This window comes from Puccinia triticina, chromosome 13A (genome assembly GCF_026914185.1).
Source record: "Puccinia triticina chromosome 13A, complete sequence".
NCBI classification, from domain to species: Eukaryota; Fungi; Basidiomycota; class Pucciniomycetes; order Pucciniales; family Pucciniaceae; genus Puccinia; species Puccinia triticina.
The window spans coordinates 2,217,774-2,243,485 of record NC_070570.1 but is presented as its reverse complement, the minus strand read 5'-3'; the positions used below and the strand labels follow the sequence as shown (position 1 = coordinate 2,243,485).

General features: G+C 47.1%; 6 protein-coding genes across 6 annotated transcripts; 1 reads left to right on the top strand and 5 right to left on the bottom strand.

Moving 5' to 3' along the window:
- Positions 1–4,543: 4,543 nt before the first annotated feature.
- PtA15_13A239 (uncharacterized protein) lies at positions 4,544–5,252 on the bottom strand (the record flags this gene model as incomplete). The annotated part of the gene is made up of 2 exons (XM_053162417.1): positions 4,544–5,024; positions 5,116–5,252. The coding sequence occupies 2 exons, from the start codon at positions 5,250–5,252 to the stop codon at positions 4,544–4,546; spliced, it is 618 nt and encodes a 205-aa protein (XP_053026395.1).
- Positions 5,253–5,497: 245 nt separating this feature from the next.
- Positions 5,498–7,247, bottom strand: PtA15_13A238 (uncharacterized protein; the record flags this gene model as incomplete). Its single annotated transcript, XM_053162416.1, has 2 exons — positions 5,498–7,096; positions 7,185–7,247. 2 exons carry the CDS (start codon positions 7,245–7,247, stop codon positions 5,498–5,500), a joined length of 1,662 nt encoding a protein of 553 aa, XP_053026394.1.
- Positions 7,248–10,783: 3,536 nt separating this feature from the next.
- On the bottom strand, positions 10,784–12,816 carry PtA15_13A237 (uncharacterized protein; the record flags this gene model as incomplete). Its single annotated transcript, XM_053162415.1, has 8 exons — positions 10,784–10,828; positions 10,922–11,378; positions 11,459–11,798; positions 11,872–11,966; positions 12,075–12,243; positions 12,304–12,548; positions 12,643–12,694; positions 12,798–12,816. The coding sequence occupies 8 exons, from the start codon at positions 12,814–12,816 to the stop codon at positions 10,784–10,786; spliced, it is 1,422 nt and encodes a 473-aa protein (XP_053026393.1).
- Positions 12,817–19,740: 6,924 nt separating this feature from the next.
- On the bottom strand, positions 19,741–21,082 carry PtA15_13A236 (uncharacterized protein; the record flags this gene model as incomplete). The annotated part of the gene is made up of 6 exons (XM_053162414.1): positions 19,741–19,791; positions 19,903–20,168; positions 20,280–20,488; positions 20,568–20,664; positions 20,731–20,968; positions 21,047–21,082. The coding sequence occupies 6 exons, from the start codon at positions 21,080–21,082 to the stop codon at positions 19,741–19,743; spliced, it is 897 nt and encodes a 298-aa protein (XP_053026392.1).
- Positions 21,083–21,192: 110 nt separating this feature from the next.
- On the top strand, positions 21,193–22,990 carry PtA15_13A235 (uncharacterized protein; the record flags this gene model as incomplete). The annotated part of the gene is made up of 4 exons (XM_053162413.1): positions 21,193–21,270; positions 21,344–21,493; positions 21,605–22,178; positions 22,329–22,990. 4 exons carry the CDS (start codon positions 21,193–21,195, stop codon positions 22,988–22,990), a joined length of 1,464 nt encoding a protein of 487 aa, XP_053026391.1.
- A 541-nt stretch (positions 22,991–23,531) lies between these two features.
- PtA15_13A234 (uncharacterized protein) lies at positions 23,532–25,048 on the bottom strand (the record flags this gene model as incomplete). Its single annotated transcript, XM_053162412.1, has 3 exons — positions 23,532–23,674; positions 23,772–24,500; positions 24,580–25,048. 3 exons carry the CDS (start codon positions 25,046–25,048, stop codon positions 23,532–23,534), a joined length of 1,341 nt encoding a protein of 446 aa, XP_053026390.1.
- Between the last annotated feature and the right edge of the window lie 664 nt (positions 25,049–25,712).

The following is a 25,712-nucleotide window of genomic DNA, read 5'->3' as shown; positions in this document are numbered from 1 at the left end:
TCAGAAACTCATCCTTGATTCCTAGTAGAGCTTTCCAAAAATTGTATCTATCTATTTGAATAAAGAAGGACTTGCAGGTAGCTGAACTTCTGCAGATTCAACCACCGCATCCTCAATCTGCATACACTACCATTTAATTTTATTAATGATGATCTTCTAAAGCCTTGTTTCACTTAATCATTTCTAACTTGAAATACATTTCTGCTTTCATGTTTCTTACTGAGGATCCTAGCTTTGCTTTGTTATTGTAATTTCCATGGTGAAGGCAATACCATAAAATACAAGTATTGGCAATACAGTGTATGATCATATTGTTTTTCCAATACCCAGCAAAAGAGGTATTGTGACCCAGCAAAAGAGGTATTGTGACCCAGCAAAAGAGCCTAAGAGGTATTGTGTATTGTATCAAAAAATGCATATGGGCCTATCCCAGCAATACACCTAATATTGGATCATGTCATTGGCCACCAATACACACTTTTTTGATACATGTGCATTGTATTGGTAATCAGGTACAATACCAATAGAATGTATTGGGCACAAAAACCAATCCAATAGCAATAAATAATGATACATGTGTTTTATTGGTTTCAATAATGGTAATGTGATGGCTTGCCCTTGCATGTTGAGATGATTTGATTAATAGATTTGGTATACTGGGACAAAGTTCTTAGATTTTGGAATATGTACAAGGATTGATGTACCAACAAATTATGCAGCAGTCTCAAAATGTAAGTGGGTTGAGTTTGGGCCTGAGATCAGTGCCCAAACCCGACCCAAGGTAGATGAGGTTGGAATGAGGTCAAGTGCCAGCTCGCCAGAGAGCCAGCCAAGGAATAGGGAACTTTTGGGCCGACCACAGAGGAAAATGCCCCGCCCAAACCCGAAGCCGACTGAGGGGTTGGGTCATGACTCGCTGGGTCAGAAAGGTGTACCCAAGCCCGTCCTACAGCCCGACTGATTGCGGGTCTACCCAACACGTGCATACTCAAACGGCTCAGTTGCTGGGATGTTGGTCAGATTGCACAATCCCAGGGACCTAATTTTGCAAGGGACAAAAGGCAGCTTTCTGCACATACATATGTACCTCGGGGGGGGGGGGGGAACCTTAGCGAAGTCCAAGGGTGGAGGCGTAAAGCGCCTCCACCGGAGGGACTTATGCGGTATCAGTGATTTAGGCCTGAGAGGAATGGCCAAAAACGACATTTTCAACAAATGTTGCAATAGCTCCCTTACCTCCAAAGATTTCACCAATATTTTTGGATATTAAGAAAGCCTTGCATCTTGGCTAATTTTTGATTCTCTAAGATCATCAAATTTCATCATTCCTTGCTCATAATAACACATTGAAGTTGGTGGGTTGCAAAAGCCAAGCCTGAGGTCCGTAAAACAACATTTTAGTGTAAATCCATACGCTTTCCTTGAGAAAAAAAATGACAGGTATCCAGGACTGATGTCCGGCCTTGCCAACCAACTGCGTGAGAAAATGCATTTGGGCCTGTTCACTCAAGATTCCGAGGGAGCTCATTTGAAAAACAATTATACCTCAACTGTTTTTGCCAGCATGAAGTTTTTTTACTAAATGCCTTGTATCTTGGGTTTGGGAAGAAGAAAAATGTACGCAAAGGTGGCAGGAGATAGCCAGGCATCTCAAGAGTCTAAGTGTAAATGTAGAGGGTGATTACAACAAGGCAGCACTGTGCAGGGGCCTTAGCATAAAAAGGTAAGGATTATTGTCATTTCTCTCAGGCAAATTTCACCAATAAGGCATAAGTCCCTCCCAGAGGGAGGCCAAAGGCCTCCCTTGGGAGGGACTTAGTTAAGCTTGGGGGGGGGGGGGGGACCGCGGGCATGCCGGACCCTCCAAGTCCACATCTTCAAGTTGACTTCAACTACCCGGCCTATCCGGCGGGTAGCTAACAGTGTATTGTAGCTGTCACAAATGCAAACCATTCAAATCAAAATATGTTAATGGTTTTGATCAAAATTGTTTCAAAATGGTTTGCATTTGTGACAGCTACAATACACTGTTAGCTACCCGCTCTCTTTTTGATTCATCATCATCTGTAGCCACAGTGTCTTTGATTGATGTTTTTTTCCCAAGTTCTCTGTTGACCTTGGCCCTCTTTGCCACATGCCAAATTCCTACCACCTGGCTTTCCAATCTATCTTGTGAAAGATTGGTGTAATCATTTTTATTTGAATGTGTGGCTGAAGTTCCAATAGGATTTTCATGTAAAGCTTCTGGTACTTTTTCATCTTGTTTGAGAGATGCTTGATTTCCACTTGGCTCAAAAGGAACAGTCATGAGTGAATTGGCATTGCATGTTTTTGTGTATACATTTACATTGTTAGACTCATGCTGTGTGTTTGAATTCATTCCCAAGCACAATTCAGTTGAGGGCTCCAAAAGGTGTTTTCCAAGATATGTAACCTCATTGGTTGCGCTTGCAGTGGTAGAAATGATACCAAAAAGCATGATCAAGGAAATCATGTCCTGCTTCATGTTTGCTGACAAAGATTCAAGAGATTTGAGATCACTTAGAACATTCACTGAAACTAATTTTTAATAATTTTTGTGCAAGTAAGAGTCAGACACACAGCCTACCTCAGTTGAAAAAATTGAGCCACAAATGCCACAATTTCACAAAGCTTACAGATTGATGAAACATTTGGTCCTGTGTATTTTATATCTCAAACTTGCAACTCCTCTGTTTGTAAAATACCTAGATGAAGATATCTACCAAGCATATCTGTTTTATCTGAATACAGAATGTTGAGTTTGTTGAAGCGAGGATAGGAGGCTGAGGTGCAAGAGATGTGAACCAAAAAAAAGGTGCCTTGAGAAACCCAGAGGATGAGAACAAGGTGCCAAAGAGCCCTCAAAATAGGGCTGGGAGCTGCTAGCTTGCATGATGGAAAAAGTGCAAGAGGTTGCATGCCATAGAGACCTCAGGGAAAAGCACACAGAAAGCATATGATCATTTCTCTACCTAAGCAAGGCACTTGATAAGTTGGGGCTAAGCTGTGGGACAGAGGGTGAAACAAGCATACTCATTCTGGTGGGAATAAATGAGTGGCAGGGAATGTAAAGGTAAAAAGAGGAGGAAGAGACCTGAGGCAAATTTAACACAAGTCCCAGCCTCTGTGCCGGCGTGCAGCATTTGGCTGGTCGTGAAGCAACCCCAACCAGAGGGAGGGCCTTGCATACTAAAACACTTTTCTTGGGTGAGCTGATTCCAAGGTTTGGCTGGGAGCAGCCTTGTTTGCATCACCACACTCTCAACACTCAACATAATCTTTCTAGTTTCATAGTTCTACATGTTCTGGATTTTTCAGTATTTTTTTAGTGCAAAATCTTGATTGTTTCTACTGGAAATAAATTATTGAAGTTCATGATTTCAAACTTGAATTTGGCTTGCGCATCATATGACAAGGACCGTGCGCAGTCATACTACTTCTTGTTGTCAAGTTTCAAATGTGAAGGGGTGAGAGTACAGCAATAAAAAAAATACTGAAAAATAAAGTATATATGGTAAGCTGTCAGATAAACAAAAAAAGAAAAAATTCTGATGAGTGGCATAGAAACCAGGATAGAAAGAGTGGCCTCTATATCATGTTTGGTTCACGCGAGCTTTGTGTTTTAGTTCATAAGCCTCTTTGGTGAGACTGGGCTGCCGCCCAGACCCGCTCACCACAAGTGGCTTAGTTAAGCTTGGACCTGAGGGATTTGGAATTCCAACAAGTTTGCCAGCAACTTTGGCTTGGTATCATATCCAACTTTGTAAAGGAAAACACAACCTAAAGTAACATCAAACACAACATACTGCCAGTGCTACCATACAGTCATAAAATACATCTTTTAGTTAGCTTTCAGGAGCTTTCAGGCACATGCCAGACAATAGAGTTTTCATTGGAAGTCAACTTAAATGATCCCCTCATAACACTAGCATTTGCACACTGTGGTTCCCCGCAGGCCTGGCACAGTATATCCTGTTGGCAGGGATGTGTTTAAAACACACTGGCAACTTCAGGCCATTGTTGTTTGAGAAATTTATTCTCACTAGTTTCCATTTGTGGGACTAAAGCTGTAGGTTTGGGTTTTGTAACCCAAAATAACATCACATAAACTTCACTGTACTTGTAGTTGAGAAATGTTGGAAACATCTACCTTTCTAAGCCAGGTGACTATTGCTTGATCAAAACATAGAGGACAAAACATGATGAGTTGACCCATCATCCCATCCCAACCCGTAATCACCCAACAGAGAAGTCAGCTGAGGTCCCCCAATTCAAAATTGAACAGCACGACAAAAAGAGTTGAAGACAGTGGGATTCGAACCCACGCCCGAAGACCGCCGGTCATTCTAGACAGATAGACGTGGATCAGCCAGTTAACCTTAAGACGGCGCCTTAGACCACTCGGCCATGTCTCCATGACGTCAACTCCGCAAATCAAGATATGAGACCTCGCCTCAATCTCTTCGCCGGCCAACGACCAACTGGATGATGGAGCAACGCAAATAACCACAGCACTACATGTCTAAATATATCTGACCATGTTCCCTTTTCTCCCCCTCCCACGATAAAGATCTTTACATCCTATCTGGGTTTGTCTTCTGCCGGAGGTGTCGGACCGGGACAACTCGGTGGACGAGTGAGAGCGGACGAACTCGAGAGTGGCGAGGCTGCCGATACTTTGCTCGGACATTGCATCGGCCAGCGCATGCTCCACATTGAAGCTCGGCGAGCGGGGGTTGTGCTTGGAGTGGCCGATCGAGGAGGGGCAGGGGACCATTGGCTTCTCCTCTGCCGCCGGGTCCGCCACTGTCGCTGCCTTCGAACCCATCGCTGAGTCTTGGGCTACCATCGGCAGACTGTGGACCCCCGATTCACCCTCAGGCGACTCGCTCACTGCCATATTTCCGTACAAGTTCTTCAGGTTGTTCGGGTAATGTGACGCATTAGATGTGGAGGTTTGGGCTGGAGGATAGATCGCAAGAAGGCTGTGCGGATAGCCAGGCCTTGTTTGTGAGGAGGCTGAGAGGCATAGAGGGAGGAAAAAGAGGTTAGCAGGGGCCGATCAAGCGTGTATATGTTGCCCACCGCACGGACCAGTGGAATGTCGGGACCTTCGAGAGGCCAGCCGGGTCGGGCTGGAGATAGCCTCGGTGACAATCTCGGGGTCGGCAAGAGAGGATTTGATGCGGACGAGCCGGGGCGGGGAAGTCCTTGGGATCGTTATCTATCATCCACCTCCTTCGTGTAGGTGAGCCCCGCGAGACAGACATAGATTTTATTTCATTGAAAAAAAATTCCGCGAGACATATTGATAACAGAAAATCAAGGAGACATAGCTAGAAAGTGATGTTATAATTAATGTGGCTGTTGTTCGGACAGTGTTATCATTAACCCAAAAGATTATAAAATTAAAAACCAATACATTATTGTGGAAAATCAGTCATTGACGCAAAGCGGGTGAAGCAAGAATGGAATTTTATGAGTCGGGGGACTCCTTCCTTCGCATTTTTTTAGTCGGTGATCGGCCGAGGTAACCGCCGGGATAAAGATGCTTAGACTTGGTCTTGACCAAGCCATGAATTCTTTCGGTTCGAGCTCTTGATGAAGAAGCAGGGGTGGGTGTATATGGGTCAGGCTGGGAGTCGTACCTAGACGGGAGAGCTTCTTTTCGTTTCCGGCGGGGCTGTCTCGAGGAAGGGCTGGGCAGATGAGTGTATTTCCCCTCATTCTCCTCCAGTCGATTCACCAGTTGCCTCACCGAGTTGACCCCAGAATTCCGCGGGTAAGAGTCGGGCTGACGGAATGCACGGCTAGTTTGGGCGTCATCGATCTCCACCTCGAGACTCGGCGCGCGTGTCCGTTTGGTCTTGGCCACCTTGTGGCCCGAGTGGTCGTCCCATGTAAAGGCCGGAAGCTCGGGGAGTACGATGGCGGATAAAGGAGAGGCTGATCTGAGTGAGGCATTGCTCTTGAAATGCTCTTGGAGGCCGAGTGTCTTTTCGTCATCTTCGTCATCTTGGGCGGTGATGTCTTTCTCATCATCCATAACTGACTGGCCAACTTCGTTCCATCGGCCCCGGCTGGAATCGATCCTTAGTCTTCCTGTCGAAGAGGCTAGACTACCGAAAGATCGTTCACTGATGGTATCCTTCAACTTGCCGAACAGATATGAAACGCCGTTCGAATTAAACCGCGGGCTGGATCTCTCCTGTTGGCCATCAGCATATTTAAAATCCCCTCCAGTCTCGTCGGCGTACAGAAGTTCCTCTTTCGTGTCATCGCTCTCCTCAGGCTTGAGGTAGGACTGGTGTGAGCTGGGAGAAGCATGATACTGATTGCGGCCGTTCTTGGAGCGGTATCTGCCGATTCCCAAGCCAGGCGTGACGAGCCGGTCGGTGCCCTTCTTCTTGGATGACGTCTGAGTACCCCAAAGCCAGCCCCGCTCCTCATCGATTTCCTCGACTGGATCTGAGCGGCCGAAATTGAATGGCATCCGGCCCTGTCTGGGGATCGAGCGGGCAAACGGGTCCAAGGGCGCATAGACGAGCTCGTTGTGCGAGATCTCGATTTGGGGGACTTCTCGCATCGAGGACCTTGGGTCGTTGCCCTCCTGGAACGGACGCGAGATCTTCCATTTGGTCTCAGTGTAGCGCGCCCGTCGGCTCTCTCTCCATCTGCGGTACCGTTGGCTGGTCAGGTACCCAACGACGAGAACTAACAAAAGTACGGCCGAGACGGATAGAAGTGCGGCGACGACCGCGCGCCCCGAATTGTGCTGACGCGGAGGGGGCTCGACCTCCATCGATTTGATGGGCAATGTTTCTGCAGTCGGAGTTGCTGAAACTGAGGAGATCGTCACGTTTGAGCTGACGGCCGCGCTCGAGTTAACGGTCACCGGTGACGGTGAAAAGGTCTCTTTAGGAATCGCCGCCGCGCCCGCGTGCTTGGATTTTGATCCAGAATGGGTTCCAACGCTTGTCGACATCGGTGCGGGAGGGTCCATGATGCCCGGATCAAGGGAGGCGGCCGACACGACCGTTGTCACGTTCGGGTCCTCCTTCGTGCTCCACAATGGCTGCCAAAATTAGAAAGCAGGAAGGGGAGGCAGATTGTCAGTGGCTAGAGGAGACTGAAACTCCGGAGCCCCAATCTTTTCGACATACCTTGTCGGAGCTTTTGGAGTTGGGATGGTACATTCCATCGTCAAACGTGCTAGAGTCGTCCATCTTAGATGAGGATTTCGGTAGGAATGTGATAGATTAGAATAAAGACTAGTGAAGATAGATGCAAAGGCGGCAAAGGAGAGAGAGTCCAAGCGAATTAAAAATTAAGGGACAGATTTCCTAGGGAAAGGTCGACAAATGATTAGGATGACTAAGGATAACAGGGAATGGGGGAGAGAGAGGCGAGGCTTTTATGGGGACGAGGGCAGACCAAGGAAACCAGCCCACTCAACTGTGTTGGCTCTTTGGCTTTTTTGGGCCGGGAGGGGCCCGGGGTGGTGTTTGAAAGCCATCTCGGAACGGCCAGTCCGTTTCGGAATCGACCGGACTCAGAGAGAGATGGCTGAACCGGATCCATCACTTGCTTACTTAGAACTGCCTGCGCAGCGAACGATGCTATTTCTCATGGGGATGTGGATTGAGATGGCAAGATCCGTCGGGCAGATGGACCATGGCATCTTCGAAGGTATTTATCTACTGATGGGATTAAATTTGGGGTTGAGGATTGATTTTTTGCGGTACCTATTTATCTTGGGATAGAGTCCGACTGTCTTTCTCGCCTGCCCGGTGGCGCATTGCCCTCGTCGGCGGCACAATTCAGCACTGAACAGATATAACCAACTACTAGTCCTGCCAGGGCTTGCCTGTCTACCATGACTATCTCACCGAGACCGAAAACTTCACCCTCAGGAGACCTCTGCGATGGTTCTCTCTAAGCGCAAGGAGACCAACACTAACCTGGGGTGCCCGCTTGCTTCAACAAGTGCCAGAAAATGTAAACTGAGGATGCCGTTACACCTGGTCGAGATGTGCTCCATATCAGGCCACCACTTCAAGCGGATATTGCCGTGGCGAAGCTAGTGTCAAACATGGAAAAGAATGGAACAAAATGTCCTAATTTTCGACCTAGGTTGACTATCATAACACAACTGCGGTGATTATCACATTGTTAAATGGCAGGAATTAATGAGCTTTGAGGATCAACAAGGGACAAAATAGGGTGTGGCTGATTGATGACATGATGTTCATGTTTTTGTATTGTGGAGTGAGTAAATTATGTCAAAAAAGGAGAGGATACAAACCACAAGTGTAGGTGTCTTTGTCCAGAATATTGATAAGGAGTAGCTAATAACTTTGTAAGTATATCAAACCACCATGGGCTTAGATTTCTTGATATCATGCATAGAAATGGTGGTTCAAGAGGGACCAAAGCTATTTCATTTCAATACACAGGCCTCAGGAATAAAGTTGGAAACTGGAAACATATTTTAATCCGATGCATGAATGTTAAGTTGGGCACAAAGTACCAGTTGGGGGTAAGGCACATGTATTTTCTGGTTGAATGAGATGAATCAATGATGACCACTTTCTGATGATATTTTCCTTTGTTTGATTTGTTGTGTCAGACTTTCACTTCCATAAAAAAAGACATTGTTGAAGAAATTCTTGGCATATTTGGAAATCTTCTGGAGATTTTTCTCTTTGAGAAGGTTCCAAAGATTGATGTTTTCTCTTTCAATCCAGGCCTCTAAGAAATTCCACAGGATTGGTACACGTCTATGACCATGATTTTTCTCATTAAGAATTGACTCCTTCCTTTTTTGCCAGATGTGCATTTCCTGTGAAAATGGTGCTTTGATATATGTTTTCAACTCTTTGAAAATTCTTACAGCCTTTTCCATTTCCTTTGGATAATCAATTTTCTCATCAAATTGTGGGTATTTCTTGTAAGGAATAACCCTCATGATCATCTCAACATAAAATAAAAAGATAGGAAAAATCTCGGGAAAGCCACAGATATGTAAATCATCCTTCAAGTCTTTGAAATCAATGTTTCCTTGTTCTTTCCAATGCTCTGCCCATATACTTTCATCCTTCATGAATAAATCAATTGTGTGTTTGAGATCACCTGATGTTACTCCTCCATGTCTTCTCTTTAAAATGTTACATGCCACTCGAACTGACTTTTCACTCAGATATGATTTTCCTTGGTTTGGATTTGGTATTTCTTTCATAGTACTAGACAGATACTCTATATGGGATTTTTGGCTGTGGAGACAATTTACACCTTTGAAAATATCCTTGTTAAATTCTAATATATTCAAACTAGTAATTGGTCTTTCTGGATCAATGCCCTTAGATTTTTCAGTGTTTTCTCTTGGATTTTCCCAGGTTACTTCCTTTCTTTCTGAATTGAGTGGAATATATTTTCTTCTCTTTGAAGATTTGAATGAGCCTGATGATTGTGACGGAATCTTATCAAGAACCTTGATTCCATAAGATCTATTTTCAGTTTTCTTAGAAGATCTATTAGTCAGATGCCTGGATGAATCTTCAACAGGGCCTTCAATAAAATTGACCGGTGATTTTCCTCTTGTTTTGATATCTTGCTCATGCCCGCTTGACTCGGAAGGAACAGTTAGGGACTTGTTCTTCCACAGGTTGGCGTATCCATTTTCATTTTCGAAATCATTTCGATGATTATTTGGAGTTGTTCCCAAGGAGAATTCGGTTGAAGGTTGCAAAAGGTGTTGGTCAGTGACAGTATGAAATTCCTCCGAGTCCATTGCAGTAGCGGCATTTATTCCCAAAAACACAAGAAAAACATGCATATCCCATTTCATTTTTGCTGAGCTGACTATCCAGAATAGGGAGTGATTTTCTTCTTCAAATCAAATGAGATCGTCCGTAAAATCAATCAAACCAGTTGTGTGGCGGGCGAAGTTGTGAAGAAAAGTGGTGGAAGTCTCGGTTGAACCAACACGACATACATACCCCCAAGAAAAACATTAAGGCAAATGGAGTGTACAGATAGCTTGAAAATCAATGTAACACTCAGATTCCTGCAGTGTAGATGTGAAACTTCTGGCCTTGCTTCCCCTAGATTCCAGAAACATTATGAGCTTCCGAATATTGTAATATGGTGTCTTGTCAAGCGCATCTGAGCACATGAAGTCCAACATGGCCGAATGCCAAGTCCCAGGTAAAACACTGGTCGCATAGCGCCGACCGGAGTTCCGGTGTCCCCCCTTCAATTACAGAGAGACTTAGTTAAGGCAACGAAGACCGCACACACATCTCCATGCGTGTTTCAAGCGGCTCAGCGCCTGACAGACCAGGCCAACGACTTGGGCAGGAAGTTACCACAGGCTGGACAGGGACCATTCCATGTAGTGCAAATGGACCACCTCCCTGGTGGCAACACCGCGGCCAAAGTGATGTCTGCAAGGGGCTAAGTAGGATTTCCAGAGTCCTGCCCGGGCTCTTACTCGCTGTCACCTGCCCGGCCACAATGCGGTGGCGGCCAGCACCAAGGCCAGGACTCAGTCGGCGGGGTGCGGAAAACTGCCCGGATTCGTCAAACCCATTTCTTGGACTAGAGAAGCGTGCGGGCCACTGGGTCACGCTTGACCCCAGGCCGGGTATCGTGTTTTCGCGAACACGTGGTATGGACAGATGGGGGGGAATCCAACACGGATCAGAAGAGAGACATACATCCTATCCTTTTCTTTCTTCAGTGATATTAAGCTTGATGTGGTTTATTTACATCTCCGGTGGACGACCGATCGTCCCTGCTCCTTGTACTATCATCATTATTCCAACAGAGTGGGGTTGGGTAGGGTTTAAAGAATCAATCAACAATACTCGCATGAAATAGATAGAGAAAGATCGCATACCTCGTCTTTGCCGATCCACAGTTGATGAAAGGAGCCCAGACTAGCAAGGATGCTGCCGCCCAACCAACTCCCGAACTTGCGCTCGGCGAGATTGCCAGCGGCGGAGACCTTGAACTTACAAGCAGGGGAGATGTGGCGGAGGTCGAACTCGAGCCGTTCGAGGAGGCCGGGAATCAAGCTACTGGCGCCGGTGACGATGATGTTCGCGTTGAGAGTCGGCTGGAGGTCGATGTCGGAGGCGGCGATCGCCTGGAGGAGCAGATGGGACAGCGGCAGATGCGGCTCCGCCGACCCGATCGTCGCGCCCCCGTGCCGCGCCCCAACGTGCTTTCCCAACGGCCACGCTGCCATTGCTGGGTTGAATAGCACCTCCGGGACCGCCCATCGCTCCCGCCCGTACTGCTGCATCTGGCCACTCGGAAACTCAAACGGCCGAACCGGCATCGTCGATACTGTCCTGGCGGCAATAAAATCACATCACGAGTTAACGATCCCAGACCTCATCAAAAGTAAGGTGAGTAGGGGCGGTGGGCTGACTCTTCGTCCCATGTCCGGGGGTACACCTCGCAGATCGACTCTTTGAGGTCATGCATGATCCTCAACTTCTGGTAGCGCATGAAGCTCTCCGTCGTTTTTGAGCCTTCTTTGCCGGGAAGTCGGTCGTCGCGAAGGACGACGCCCGGCGGGAGGTCGTTTGAGGCGGAGGCCATGGCGACGTCGGTATCAGCCGCGCCGCCCGGATGGCCCACCCCGCTCACCTGGGGCGCTTTCGAGGCTATCAAGCAGTGCGGATAGACCGGCGTCGGCAGCAGGCTTTCCGTTGTCAAAAGTAACAGCGAGGAGAGCGTGTTGCCCGCGATCGGCGACTTGTGTATCCCTGTGCAGTTGGCAAGACAGTTATTCACAATCCGTAGGCTTTGATCCGGCCCGCAATCTGCTCAAGTTCCTACCTTTTCGAAGTACGAAGCCGTCGCAGATCGGCGTCACTGTCGTCAGATCGTCCCCGATATCAACCACCACGGCTGTGCCTTTCCCAGCCGCAAATCTACAGTTCACAAGGGAGAGAGAATGACGAATGAGGCCTGAGGATTGCACGCGATCTTTCGTCTTTGTCCAAAAAAATAAGAGCCGAAACCCGAAAAAGACCTCTTACGCAGCCATGACAGATCGGTCGACCGAGTAATAAGCAGGGGTGTCGAACTCCTCGAAGGCCATCTCGATCATCCGCTCGCGGTTCTCTTTCGAGTTCCACGAGGGTTCGGTGACGAGGAGCGGGTGTTCAGTGAGGATGCCGCGTTTCTCGTCTGGCTCCAGCTCGGCGCCTGAGACGACAAGAGATGGTCAATATTCATGCTCGAGTCTTTGGAATGGTGGTGTTTTACCTGCAAGACCCAGCCTCATCTCGCGATCGAAGACGACCTTCATCAGCTTCTCGACCGCCGTCCAGTCTTCGACCATCGACTCTTTCAACGGATTCACTACCTCCATCTGCGCCCTCCACAGGGTCGGGCCATGGTCGCCAAAATAGTAGCTGGCTTGGTTCTCGGAGCCTTCGGAGGGTTCGCGCGCTGGTATGTAGCCGTAGGATGTAGGAATCACCACTTTCGGAGTGTCTTCGCCTGCATAGCTAGAGGAATCAATAAACGACCTTAGTTTGGCCTGTCTCCTACGAAAGCTCCCTTTTTTTCGGTGTTCTTTTTTGCGTTAGAGAGCGGTCGTACCCTGCTCTAGTAGTGCTTGAGCCGATGTCCAACACCACTGCACTCACTTCGTCTGGAGTCGGCCGTCATGTTGTGTGGGATGGGGGGAAATAAACGCGTCTTGTCAGCGGTCAGAGCTCCGACGAGGAGACGATGGGAGGAAGGACATGATTCACCTCCGCCATATGTCGGCATCCTTCAGGTTCAATCGGCCCGGAACGCCCTGGTCGCTGGCTAAGCAAATTTTGAGGTGGCTGCTGTCTGATGGGTGGTGTCCCTGCCCCCTGAGCCGAGCGAGTCTTGCCAGAAGGGTGTAAACGGGTCGGGCTCGGGTCGAAAAATGGTGCCCAAACCCGACCCAACATGAACACCAGGTCGGGTCGGGCTGGGACAAAAGTGTAAATACACTGCCCAAACCCGAACCCATTTACAAGTAGTTGGGTCCGGGTCGGGTCTCGGGTCAACCCAAGCTTTTTTGCTGAGGAGAGCTCAGAAATGAGACTGCACATTTTGATAGTGAAAGAAAAGAAGAAAAATGTCGCCAGCAGGCGGCACCCGCCAGCAGGTACCTCGAACACCCGCTCCACCTTTTTTGGGCAGGGAAAAACGGGTACCCGCCCATCCTGATGGGCCAGATGGATCAACCCTCCGTTTGAAGAGGTCCTCCAACTGGGAGGTGTACATACCACCTCAAGGGGAGCATGTAAAGAACACACCACACGCTTATGACTTTTGGACGAAAAAACTGAATTGAAGATTTATATTTTTATGGTTCTTGTGATGATGAATATAACTAACAAAATAAGTCTCTTGAGGAAAAAGGAAAACAAGACGGATTCGTCACAGTATTTATAAGGAAGGTGAATTATTTTGATGAAAGAACATCTTGTTTTTGTAGATAAGACAACTATTTAATAACACATCATAAGATCCGTTATAACAAACTCGTAACTAAGAGACATTTTACATAGAATTTACACATATTCTTTTATTTTATTTATTTATATAATATCTATTTTTTTGTTTGTTTTTTGTTGTTTGTGACCTGAGTTTGACAGAGCAATCCCTCTGGCCAGAGGTGCGTACACCTCCTCAACTGGACTCATAACCTCCGACAGCCTTAACCCGCTAATCCCCACCCATGCGGATGGCCGATTGGAATGGCCTATTCTGATTGTAATCCAAGCTAGTTAGCCCAGGCTAATCTAGCCACGGATGCAGATGCTCTTATAATCATGGTAGCTTACAGGAGCGTAGCGGATGTGGGCCGTTCCATGGAGTGGCAACCAGTGAGCCCAACACGCGCGCGTGCAGGCGACGTAGCGCAACCAGGGAGGTGTTGCGGCTGCAGGCAAACAACCACGGCGGGGCTATCAACGCCAAGGTCCCGGCAGCTGAACCTAGAAGATCTAGGACCCAGCGCCAAGGACTCATTGCCGGATCAGCATCCTTTTGCCGTCGCCAAACCACAAAGAAAAAAAAATTTGCCCCCACCTGCCCACCCAGTTGGGGATCCCGCCCACCCGGCGGGCTCCGGCCTTTTCAAGAGTGATCCACGCCAACGCGTGAGATCAACTGCCTAAAGAGGCAGGTCTCACTGTAAGAGGGAAGCACCACTTCCCAAAACAGCTTCTCCCCCACTCCTGAGTACAGAGAGAAGGAGGAGAAGGAAAGACCCCCCTCACCCTCAGCCCATATGGGTTAGCCTTGGGGACCTACTAGAGTAGCTCCCGGGACTACCCACGCAGACCAGAAGGAGTCTGGAAACCCCACAAAGGGAGAACGCCGCCCCAAAGGGGGCCCGGCGGTGACCACACATGTCAAACCAGCGAACACCCAGCCAGGGAGTGGATCTTACAGAGGCTCTGTAGCCAATGGTAAATCTAGCAAGGTTTAGAGAGCTGCCTAAGGATTAATTTGTTAAAGAGCTCTAAAGAGGGTACAGGGGTGTAAAATCCCTTACATACCCTGTAAATCTGCCTTACCAAGCAGGTTTACAGAGACAAGGGTGGATGCTCTTACCGCATCTAATTTGGATCATGGCATTCTTTTCAATTTGTGAGAATTAAGAATTTTGCTCCCCTGAGTCATCAATCTCACGCCGCCAACATAGGATTGTTAGCAGAGAATGATATTGTATTCATCACCTCTGGTTGACCTTACTGCAGGGGGTTGCAAGCAATGCAACCCCCTTTGTAGTAAGCCTACGGGTTAGGTTGCAGGAGTGCTTATTTCCTGAAACAGAACCTACAGCATGTTTGAAAGCCCCTTTTGTAAAAACCTCAATCTTGGCTGATTCAATCATAATGGAATGTAGAGGTAGTATATGTTGGCACAGCACTGGGCCAATACAATTCCAGTAATGGTATTGTACCAGTAACATATCAATTTTTGATGTGTTACCGTTACCGTTACCAGTAACGGCAGAGTATACTGTTAGTAAGCTATTCTCCATTTTTTTGGGGCGCAGTTACAATTTACAATTATTATTTAGATTACATTGAGGTCTTGCTACTTGTTACTGGTAACAAAAAATATGTACATAAAGATATTTTGCCCCTATTTTGTTGCTACTTAAGATATGTAGCAATGAAAATAGGGGTAAAAATCAGGGGGTGTTGGGATAATCCATGTTACAGGACTTTATTGCGTGTTTAAGGTGTTTCAATACTTAAAGCCAAAGAAAAAAAGGGGGGAAAACCCTTGTTACAATAGAGAGCAGTCGCAGAGAAGCATGTTATAACTTACTGCTAATGGTAAGGGCAATTGATTCAATACAAAATTGGGCCCAATATTGTATTGAATTGTATTGACCCAGTGTTGGTTGGTACACCTCACAACTGTGGATATAGCGCAATGGTAGAGCAACTCAGCATGCATCAGGGAGATGTGGGTTTGATTCCCCCTGTCAACACTATTCCTTTTACTCACTCTACAGGCTATGCGCCCAGCGCTATAGGCAGCTGTGTACCTGGGATGAGCCTCTGGGAGGATTAGTGGGCTCTGTCACCGGTGTAGGTGTACAGGGGGTGTGTAGAGGTAGTTTATGTTGGTACACCTCACACCTGTCGATATAACTCAATGGTAGAGCAACCCAGCATGCATTGAGAAGATGCCGGTCTGATTCCCCCTGTCTGCACTATTCCTTTTACTCACTCTACATGGACTTTCTAAATGCCATTGGATAGAAGTTTAACATTAGAAAAACAAGCATCTCTGTAATTTTTCTTTGGTCAACATCTTGATTATTGTAAACAAAGATATTCAAATATTTTCATTCACAATAATTCCTGTCAAGTTCCTCTGCATCCCACTCTGCTCATTCCATGTTCCTGAAGAAAATATTGAAGTTGAAAATTGACCTAGGAATGTATTATTTTTTAGCTTTTTTTCTTTTTTCTGTGATGAAAAAAATGCTCATCATCCTTTTGATCAGCCCTCCAAAACCATCTGAGCCAAAAACAGGATCCCAATAGACTCATCTTAGCCCTCAAAAAAAGCAAAATGGGATGCCAAACATTTAAGTGCACCCATTGTACAAAAGGGGATTAGAGAATTTTAATTTGGGAAATCTCTTTGAGGAATAAATAATCAGTTTCTCATTTTATTTTATTTTCCTATTTGCTCTTTCAAACCTTCACTTCCATAAAAAAAAAACATTATTGAAGAAATTCTTGGCACGTCTGGAAATTCTTTCATCACTTTTATCTTTAAGAAGGTTCCAAAGATTAATGTTGTCTCTTTTGATCCAGGCCTCTATAAGATTCCACAGTGGGATTGGTACGTTATTTTGATTCCGTTTTCTCTCAGCAATGATTGCTTCCTTCCTTTTTTGCCATGGGTGCTTTTCCTGTGAAAATGGTGCTTCAATGTATGTTTTGAATTCTTTGAAAAAATTTACAGCACTTTCCATTTCCTTTGCATAATCAATTTTCTCTTCAGACTGTGGGTATTTCTTGTAAGGGGTGATTCTCAGAACCATCTCAACATAAAACAAGAAAACAGGAAAAACATCATGAAGGCCAAGGAAAGCTAAATCATTCCTCAAGTCCTTGACATCAATATTTGTGTGTTTTTTCCAATGTTCAAACCATATCCCCACATCCTTCATGAATACCTTTATCTTAGGTAGGAGCTCTTCTGCTCCTAATCCATAATGTGTTCTCTTCAGAATTCTACATGCCTTTCGAATTGACTTTTCACTCAAAAATGATTTTCCTTTTTTTGGATTTGGGATTGATTTCATGATTCTAGACAGATATTCTACATGCTCTTCTTTGCTTTGGGGCAAATTTACACCTTTGAAAATATCCTTGTTGAATTCCAATTTCTCCAAACCAATTTTTGGCCTTTCCAGACCAACAAATTTGTAACTTATTGATCTTTCAAGATTTTCTTCTCTCTGCTCCCATAGAGCCTCCCTTCCTGCTGAATTGCGTGGAGAACTTTTTCTCTTTAAGTATTTGATTTTTCCTGATGGCTGGGATTTCATTGGAATATTATCAACAAATTTGATTTTATAAGATCTACTCTTGGTTTTCTGAGAATATTTCATGATGGCTGGAGATTCCAATGATTTAGTTATTTGACTTCCAAATTTTCTCACAGAATCAGGTTTTTATGTTTCTCTTATTAGTGCAGGATTATTTTGATTTTCTGTATAAAAATCTGACATTGGATCACAATGCGCCATTGATGTGGCCTTTGCTTTCTGGTTTCCTAAATTGCTTATTGGCTGGCAGTGGATTTCTGGATCAATAATTTATAGAGTATTCTATGTTTTTTTCAATGGGAGAAGTAGCTTGGTCTTGACCAAATGTGGAAATGAAGTCCTTTGTGGCAATCATTTTGGTTTCCTTTGTCAATGGATATGAAATTATACACAAGGGCTTAAAAAACTGACTGACTGATTCTGATTTTGATTCATCAGTTTTGATTTCAGCAAAAGCTGTCTCCATTGATCCCTTCTTTCCACAAGACTTTTTGAATTTGACATTATTTTTCACAAGTAAACTTCTGTCCAACTGGCTTTCTGAAACATCTGGCAAAAATTTGGACTGACTGTTAGTGTGATGTCTTGCTGAATCTCCAACAATGCCTTCATGAAAGGTGAAAGGGAAAGTTTCTCTTGTTTTGATAGTTTTATCATGCCCACTTGAATTCAAAAGGATAGGTAGAGACTTGTTCCTGTTGGTGCAGCTATTTCCATTCTTGAAATCATCTGGACAAATATTTGGAGTAATGCCCAGGGACAATTCAGTTGAAGGCTGTGAAAGATGTTGGCCAGGATGAAACTCTTCCATTTCAGTAGCAGAAATTATTTTCAAAAAACAAAGAATCAAGAAATATATCTCCCATTTCATGTTTGCTGAGCTAAATTTTCAAAAAAAAGGTGATGATCTAATTCTTCTTCAAATAAAATGCTTGATAAGTGGTAAAATTTAATTTTAATTCTTTGAAGAGTCAAAGTCAGTTTTGGTTGAAGCAACACAGAACTTACACTGTGAACAAGATTTAGGGACATGAATTATACATATGGGGCATGTACATATATGAAAAATTACATTTTTGAAGTCAGATGCAAAAAATTTAGCCTTTCCGCCCTCAGGAGCATGATTTACAAGCATCTAGATATGTATACACCCAATACAAATGTTTCATCTGGTCTGGATATGTACACAACACATCCAAAAGCGTAAAAGTGTGTCATGAATGTGTTGAAGGTGACCCTGAGGCAAAACATTTCCTTGAAATTACCTTTCAGAAATATATGATGTAAATTTATGGATCTTTCATGAGACAGATTTGTGTAACACAGCGCACAGTCACTGTAGATTATGAAGCTCAAACTTCAAGGCTTTTTTACAGGTTCTATGTCACCTAGTGAGCTGGAATTGCACATATTCTGGATGCCATGTAACACCTGTGGAAAGATATTTGAAAGCCCTTTGCACACAGTGACAATTTCTATTCTATATTTTTGGGTGCAGACTGTATATGGTATCTGTGACCAGTACCACAAATTGCATGTCAGTCACTTTAAACTTCTCCAGTGCTATAAAAGTAAAGTGTTTGAAAATTCCATCAGCTTTTTTTGGCAAATCTTGAATATGAAAAAGTTGCTGCTAGTTTGCTTGAAGTTCAATGCTTTCTGGTTTTGAAAATTTGGTAACTTTCCCAAAAACCTGGCTTGAACTTTTGTGTCAAGACCCATAATTCTGCTGCTGATTTGATTTGTTTGTTGTTGAAATGTTTTCAATTATGAATGTCCTAGTGGATGCTAATGCTTCAAATTCACCGTGTTTAAGAGAAAATATCAATTTTGTAAGATATGCACTAGCATTCCATACATCTAATAGCTCAGGAGTGAGGCCCATTTGTCAAAAGTCACCGCCAAAAAACAAAATGCTGTCAGCTTCCAAGTCTGTTTAGCACATAATTAACTCCCTCTGGTAGGGGCGATGTGACCGTGAGTGCTGTACAAAACTCTGTGAACTCTCCTAATGTTGGATGAGGAAGTTTAGAGAAAATGAGCTGAGGATTCTATTTTGGTGGGCACAATTCCCTACAAGAAAAACTCGTGCAACTGACAGCTGTTGAGATGCGGGATACTTCTGTGTAGCCCTTGTTCTAGCTCCACCCAAGCACTCAACAGTCTTTTATTGCACAGTCACTGTGCATCAGGCACAGTGAGCCAAGAGCGGCGATGCAAGAGGCCAGTAGCGTATTCCAGCGTGCAGAGGGTCTCAGAACCAGGACATCAGGGATTTTTTCAGGCTAGCTCAGTTCGGCTCTGTCAGCTGCATTTGATAAGTGCAGTGTGGGTTGGCCAGCATACTTGTTCAGCTTGGTCACCCACATTCTACTCGTGTGTGCTTGCAACTGCACAACCAAGCGCCAAGTGCACTCTGGGCTCTTCAAGAGCAAGTCCCACCGCGCAGAGTGTCGACTGCCGCGTTGTCGGTTTCAATATGTGTATGGGGGAAACCCCCAACCTGGAAGAAAAACACAAAATACAGAAAATACCCGGAGATTGAATGAAGCAGATCGGGACAACGATCATCGGAGATCGGAAGAAAGAACGATGGGGACATGTGGAAGGATTTCGAGGAGGCGGGATCAGAATTGGGTCTTCCGTTTCCGACCAGTGAATTTCGAGTCTCTCGGAACCTGGGATAACCACGAGCCGATTTGTGTCAGAATCCACAGCATAAGAGAATGGGTCAAGCAGGCTCTGCGGCATGAAGGAACAGAGAAAGAGAGAGCAAGAGAGAAGCGCACATCTTCTTTACCCCGCTTCCGATACAGCTCTTTCTTCTTGTAGATCCATGCTTGCTTAGACTCATCAGTGCCGCCTTTTGAGGAAGACTTTTTCCGCGAATGATTGCGATGACTGTTAGTTTTTTTGCTATACTTGACTCTGTCATTCTGGTCTTCCGTTGTGAGTCCCTGAGGGAGTTGGTTTGCATTGTTGGTCGCCGATGAGTGGGGCGAAGGTCCGGTCATCAACACCAGATAGAACTTTTTCGCTTTCTGGCTGTTAGGGTCTAAATGAGAGAAGACACGCCACAAAGAAAACAAGGTGAGTCTCATCTGAAAGCCAGTCTATCGATAGGTTGGTCGTGTAAGCTTTCAGAAGGATTTGTTTCTTGACTGACAATCAACAACCAAGCCTCCGGTGAATCCAGCCCGATTAGCGAAGGTCATGATGAACCTGACCTGGTCATCTGATTCGGGATAGAACTGAAAGACTGCTCTTGCGCCTCGCACCAATGCACCAAAGAGGGTCTCGAAGAACGCCTTGAGCCGTTTCGGAGGCGAGTTTGTCGACTTGTCTGCATTGCATAGCCATTGAATCACTGATACACTTTGTACTCATCAGGTCAGCATCTATCCCTCTTTTTTGTTTTTTTACCTCTGATTCCGGCTTGAAATGTCCGGTTTACCTGATTGCTCCATCGAAGCTCCCGGGCCTAAAGCCGAACCCCTGTCCGATATCATGCAAACACAGATCGCCTTCGACCTCCCTGTCCAATGCGATTTCTGATGATTTGATCGAGAATCAATAACAATAGCACGGGAAAAACAGGCGGAAATGAAGAGACTTACCGAGCATACTTCCGCTAATATCTGCGCCAACCCATTGATGACCATGTTCGCTAATGATTTCGCCACTCAGCCCACTTCCGCATCCAATGTCCAAGATCAGTCCCGAGTAATCAGTCTCGCCGTCGCTCGATTGGGAAGGTAGATTGAGCAGTTCCAAGCAACGTTCGGTCATCTCTGATTGGATGGACTGGATCCGACTCGACTTCGTGTACTTCTCCGCCTCGTTATCATTGTAGAACTGCAGAGAAACGGGAGCTGGTCAGCGATGCACGTCCGTCTTTTTTCAGATGGATGGAAAGCGAGAGTGTACTCAGACTATTTCTGGCGGTGCTTGGTGTTCTGGTCGAGACATGGCTGGTGTGGGGCCGCTTCCCTCGCACAAAATTTCCAGGGGGGTCCGCTTGGTGGCAGTCGCCGTCGGGAAGCCGTCAGCCGGTATGCATACACCCCACCTCGGCCATAATGAATATCCCCATACTGCACTTCCGCGGGGGAGCAGAGGGAGACACTCCCCTGGTCGAAATGTTCAAATTTGAATTTGTAAGTCAAACAAACACTGACCGAGTTACCGATTCAGACTGATTTATATCAGTTTTCTTGATGCCTCTTCAAGGACCTGGACGATCTAACAGATGAAAACGACGCAGCCAAGATCCACCCTCCCGAAGCAATCCAACCTCCTCAAGATGGCCTCGATAACCCAGATGAGAAGAAAGAACCCCGTATCCACGATCCATGCATGGTGATCCCAGTCGCAGAACTCGTACGTCAAGTTTTCTCAAAACAGTCTCAAGGAAAAAAAAAAAAAAACATGGGAAAAAAACTTATGAATTTCTGATGTATAGAAATAGCGAATTCTTACCATTATCCATAGATCGACCAGCTGCCGCCTTTCATAACCTATTCCAACCTCAAGATCACTACCTCGCTGTCGATATACAAGCGGGAGCTATACGATGCAAAGTATCAAACCATAGTCAACCTCGCTCAAGGAGAAGAAGAAGAAAAAGAGGATCAAGCAGATGAACCAGGCGAGACTAATAAGCAGGTCGATGAAGCCATGGGGCAGAAGACCTTGGATTCTCTGCAGTCGAGCTCCGATTTGATCCCAGGAGTCTACGAAGGCGGCTTCAAAACATGGGAATGCAGCCTGGATCTGGCCACCCATCTGGGCCCGATTTTCGAGAAACTGGCGGATCTTTTTTCGGATCCAACCCGCCTGACGGTCGACCACATTGAGAATCGGCCCGACCTGGATGCGCCATACAGGATCTTGGAAATCGGATGCGGGACTGCCGTGCCAACTGTTTCCCTGTGCTTCAAGTTGTTTGCATACTTGCTCACTCTCAACCGATCTCATCCTCCTGTCTCCGCTTCCAATGGAGATAGTCAGGACGAACTCGAACCTCCAATCCTTGAAATCATCCTGCAGGACTTCAATTCAGATGGTAAGTGTTTTTTCCCTTGTTTTATTCCGATCCACAGATCCAATCTCCAAAAGATAGAAACTGATTTCATATTACCTCTGCTACATTTTTTGTTTCAAATTAAACGACACCTATGTGTGATCTCCAAACCATCCCTCTTGTGCCATACAGTGTTGAGGCTACTAACGTTCCCGAACATTTTACTAGCGTTTTATCGAGCGACTCTGATCGCCGGCAAGTCCAAGCAGCCAGAGGTACCTCAAGAAGCTTCCGATGCCGAAAGCACGAGCGAAGAAGGACGGGCTAGAGAAGAGATGATCGAAGAAGATTTGGAGATCACCGACGAGCTGAAGACGGAGTTTGGACTCTTTCTGCGAGAGAATCGGATCCGATTGACGTTCGTGTATGGGCCATGGTCGACCTTCGAGCTGCCCGCCATATCGCCGTCCCAGACCTCGAACCCCCCTCGGACAGAAAGCGGCCGAGAGAAGGAAATCCGGAAGGGATGCGAAGTGATCATGAGCTCAGAAACATTGTACTCCACCGACTCGCTGCCCGACCTGATCAACGTCCTCCTATCATCCAAGATCACCAGCAAGTCTCGCCTCCGGGCGCAACAAGAGGCAGATGCTGCGGCTGTCGAGAGCACGATTCTCATCGCCTCCAAAGCTGTCTATTTCGGCGTCGGCGGCGGCACCCATTCGTTCATCGACCTCGTCGAGAATCGCCACAATGGATCCGTCTCCTTCATCGACCTCCACCATCCAGATCATCCTCCCCCTCTTTCTAACGGGGTCTCCAGAGTCCTCATGGACGTCAAATTCTCGGCGTAATCAAACTGTCACCCTTCCGTCTTAGGCCCTAGCTACTCATACCATTACAATGTCATCACTTCTTGTCTTCGCCATGTTTCTCTTACAGGACACGTATGCCCACATCTCCTTCTCTTTCATGAGAGCCCAGTTTACTTGATTGTTTTGCGCACATGCGAGTTAAGTTCACGTCGAATTAGCTTGCTTGTTTAGAAGAAGACAAGGTTAATGGAGGTTCTAACTTGATTGATGTCTGATAAAACAGAAGGCGTGAAAGAGGGAGAAGGGCAGCACGACGACTATCCAAGTTACAATCACAAGCGAAGATGCTGGTCCAAGTGTGGCATGCCAATGTGTCCCTCACTGTGAACCGGGCCTAACACACAGGAACCTGGTGAGATTTTCTGCAAGTGTGAGCAGACAATTGAGAGAAAAAGAGCGAAACCAGACATAGCGAGACACTGATAAGATCCGATATTTGGGGGCAAAATAATCGTGCGAAGTTGACTTGGGTGTCTATTTGAGGCAGTGGCGTATGGAGCAGGTCCGGACCACCTAGCGGTCAATCGACCTTGAACTTGGTGGATGCGGGGTGATTCCCAGGAGAATCTGGGTCGAGAGCCCCCCTCGAGCTGGAGCTAGGAGTGGGGGGAGAGGACGGCGAAGGGAGAGAGCGGGTGAGGGGCAAGGGCTCGTGCGGCAATCCTTTCGAGAAAAAGACCAGCCACCACAAGGGTGCAGCGCGTCAGATCCAGCCCAGACTGCTCAGTATACAGGCTTGCAGCAGGTAGGAACACTCAACTGTGCCACAACAGCTCCGCGCCGCCGTCCTCGACGAGGATCCCGTTGAACTGCTCGGTCCAGGCGTTGTGTTGGTGCAGCTGGACGTGGACGGCTTGGGTGGGGTCGTTTTTGGTCCGGAAGAGGACGACGATGTTGAGGTGGGAGAGCGCCGCAAAGCAGCCCGCGCGGACGCCCTTGGGCCACTCCCCTCGGCGCAATTGGCCCACATACTGCTCCACGCGCCGGCGCTTCTCCTGCGCATCCGTCCCGGAATGCTCCAGGGATCGGGAGAACCGGTCGCTCTCATGCCGGATCATCTCCTGCTCGACCTCTCCATGGTGCTCTTGGTCGTGGTACTTGATCTGGGCAAACGCTCTGAACAGCGACTCTTTGCCCCCTTTTCCGCTCTTGATGCCAGGGCCGTGAGACTTGAAGTAGCCCGGGAGACCCTCGACGGGCGTCCAGTTGAACCGCTCCGCGAACTGGTACACGATTATCTTCGGGTGCAGCGTCTTTAATGTCTCCTCAATACTTGCTTCCTGCGATGGATATGGGGGCCTGGTTGGCCCGAAGGCGGGGCCCAGACTGGACCCCCCAGGACTCCCGCCAGCGGGCGAAGGATAGTCGCTCGTGTAAACACCTTGGCTGCCATCTGCGGCCTGTTGCGGATACTCTGTCGCAGCTTGGGGGACGTGTTGTTGGCTTTCAGCAGGATGGAGTACTTGGTATGGTTGTCCATTATCCGAACCTGGAAATGCAAAGAAACAACAAAAATCCAACCATAGGTGGGCAACGAAGCGCTCTCTGAGTGGGGCCCGAAAACTTACTTGCAGGCCGTTTTTTGGATGGCCACCTTTGCCTGATCTTAGTTTTCAGGGTGGTGAAGCGAGCTCTGAGCCAGCGCAATAGCCGCCCGAGTGTGCGTTTGAGGCTCCTGCACCCAGCCTTGAAGCGGCCAGAGATTGAAGTTGCATCAGTGCCTGGGGCTGGTTGCGGAGGGGTGGGCAAGGGAGCGCCTGCCGGGATGGGGGAGTCCTGGCTTGCTCGGCCAGCTGCGCCATGTTCGCCGGGTGGAGGAGGAGGATGGCCCTCCGGGTCAGCCCTGCGTGGCAGAGGGCAGCTTTCGGCGATCCGAGCCGCAGCTCCGTCGGCCTGGGGGAGCGCTTCCATTCCTCCCACACCCAGCCGAAAAGCCAGACACGTCAGCAGCAAGAGCGTGCAAAACCGGGGAAAGCTCGACACGGCCCGCGGGTGATGTGCAGGGGCCGTCCGGGCTGCCACCGTCGTTTGCGCCATTCGAGTGTGGAAACCAGGGTGGATATTGTGTCTGTGGAGGCTACGCGGTATGGCGAAATGAATCATCATGATAAATAAGTAAAAAACAATTGCACGTGCACTGTGTGGTCAGTCAAGATATCTAGACTGCGAGAGCGAGGGAGCAAAAAGACTGGAGTCCAGCCGCATCAAGCACTGCATTGTTTCGCCGGGGGCATGTAGCCCAGCTGCTGTGCCAGCAAGCCGGCCACTGCTCGCAAAAGCTGCCAAGAGCGACTTGCTAACCTGGACGCTTCCGCGAAACACGCCTGAAGTGGTTACGTAACTCTCCCAGAGGCTGACGTCGGGCTGTATGTGGACCTCCCCGAGACCGCGACGCTCATACAACAGCCCGGCCCGCGTACACCCTTCCCAAGCACGTAAAGAAACGACCCAAAAAACTGCGCGTTGCGTTTGATGTTATATACACCAAAGAAGAATGACATGAATCAAAGCGAGTACAGACAAAAGACAAGACGACGGCGGGGGGGAAATAAAGGGAGCAGCAAAGGGAGGGGACAATAGATACACGACAAGAGGAGGCGATATATACGAGGAGGCGAGCAGATGAAGCGGGAGAGGGAAAGGAGCCAGGCTGAGGATTGGATGTGCACAGGGAGTGGGCGGGCCGAGGAGTGGGCAAGGC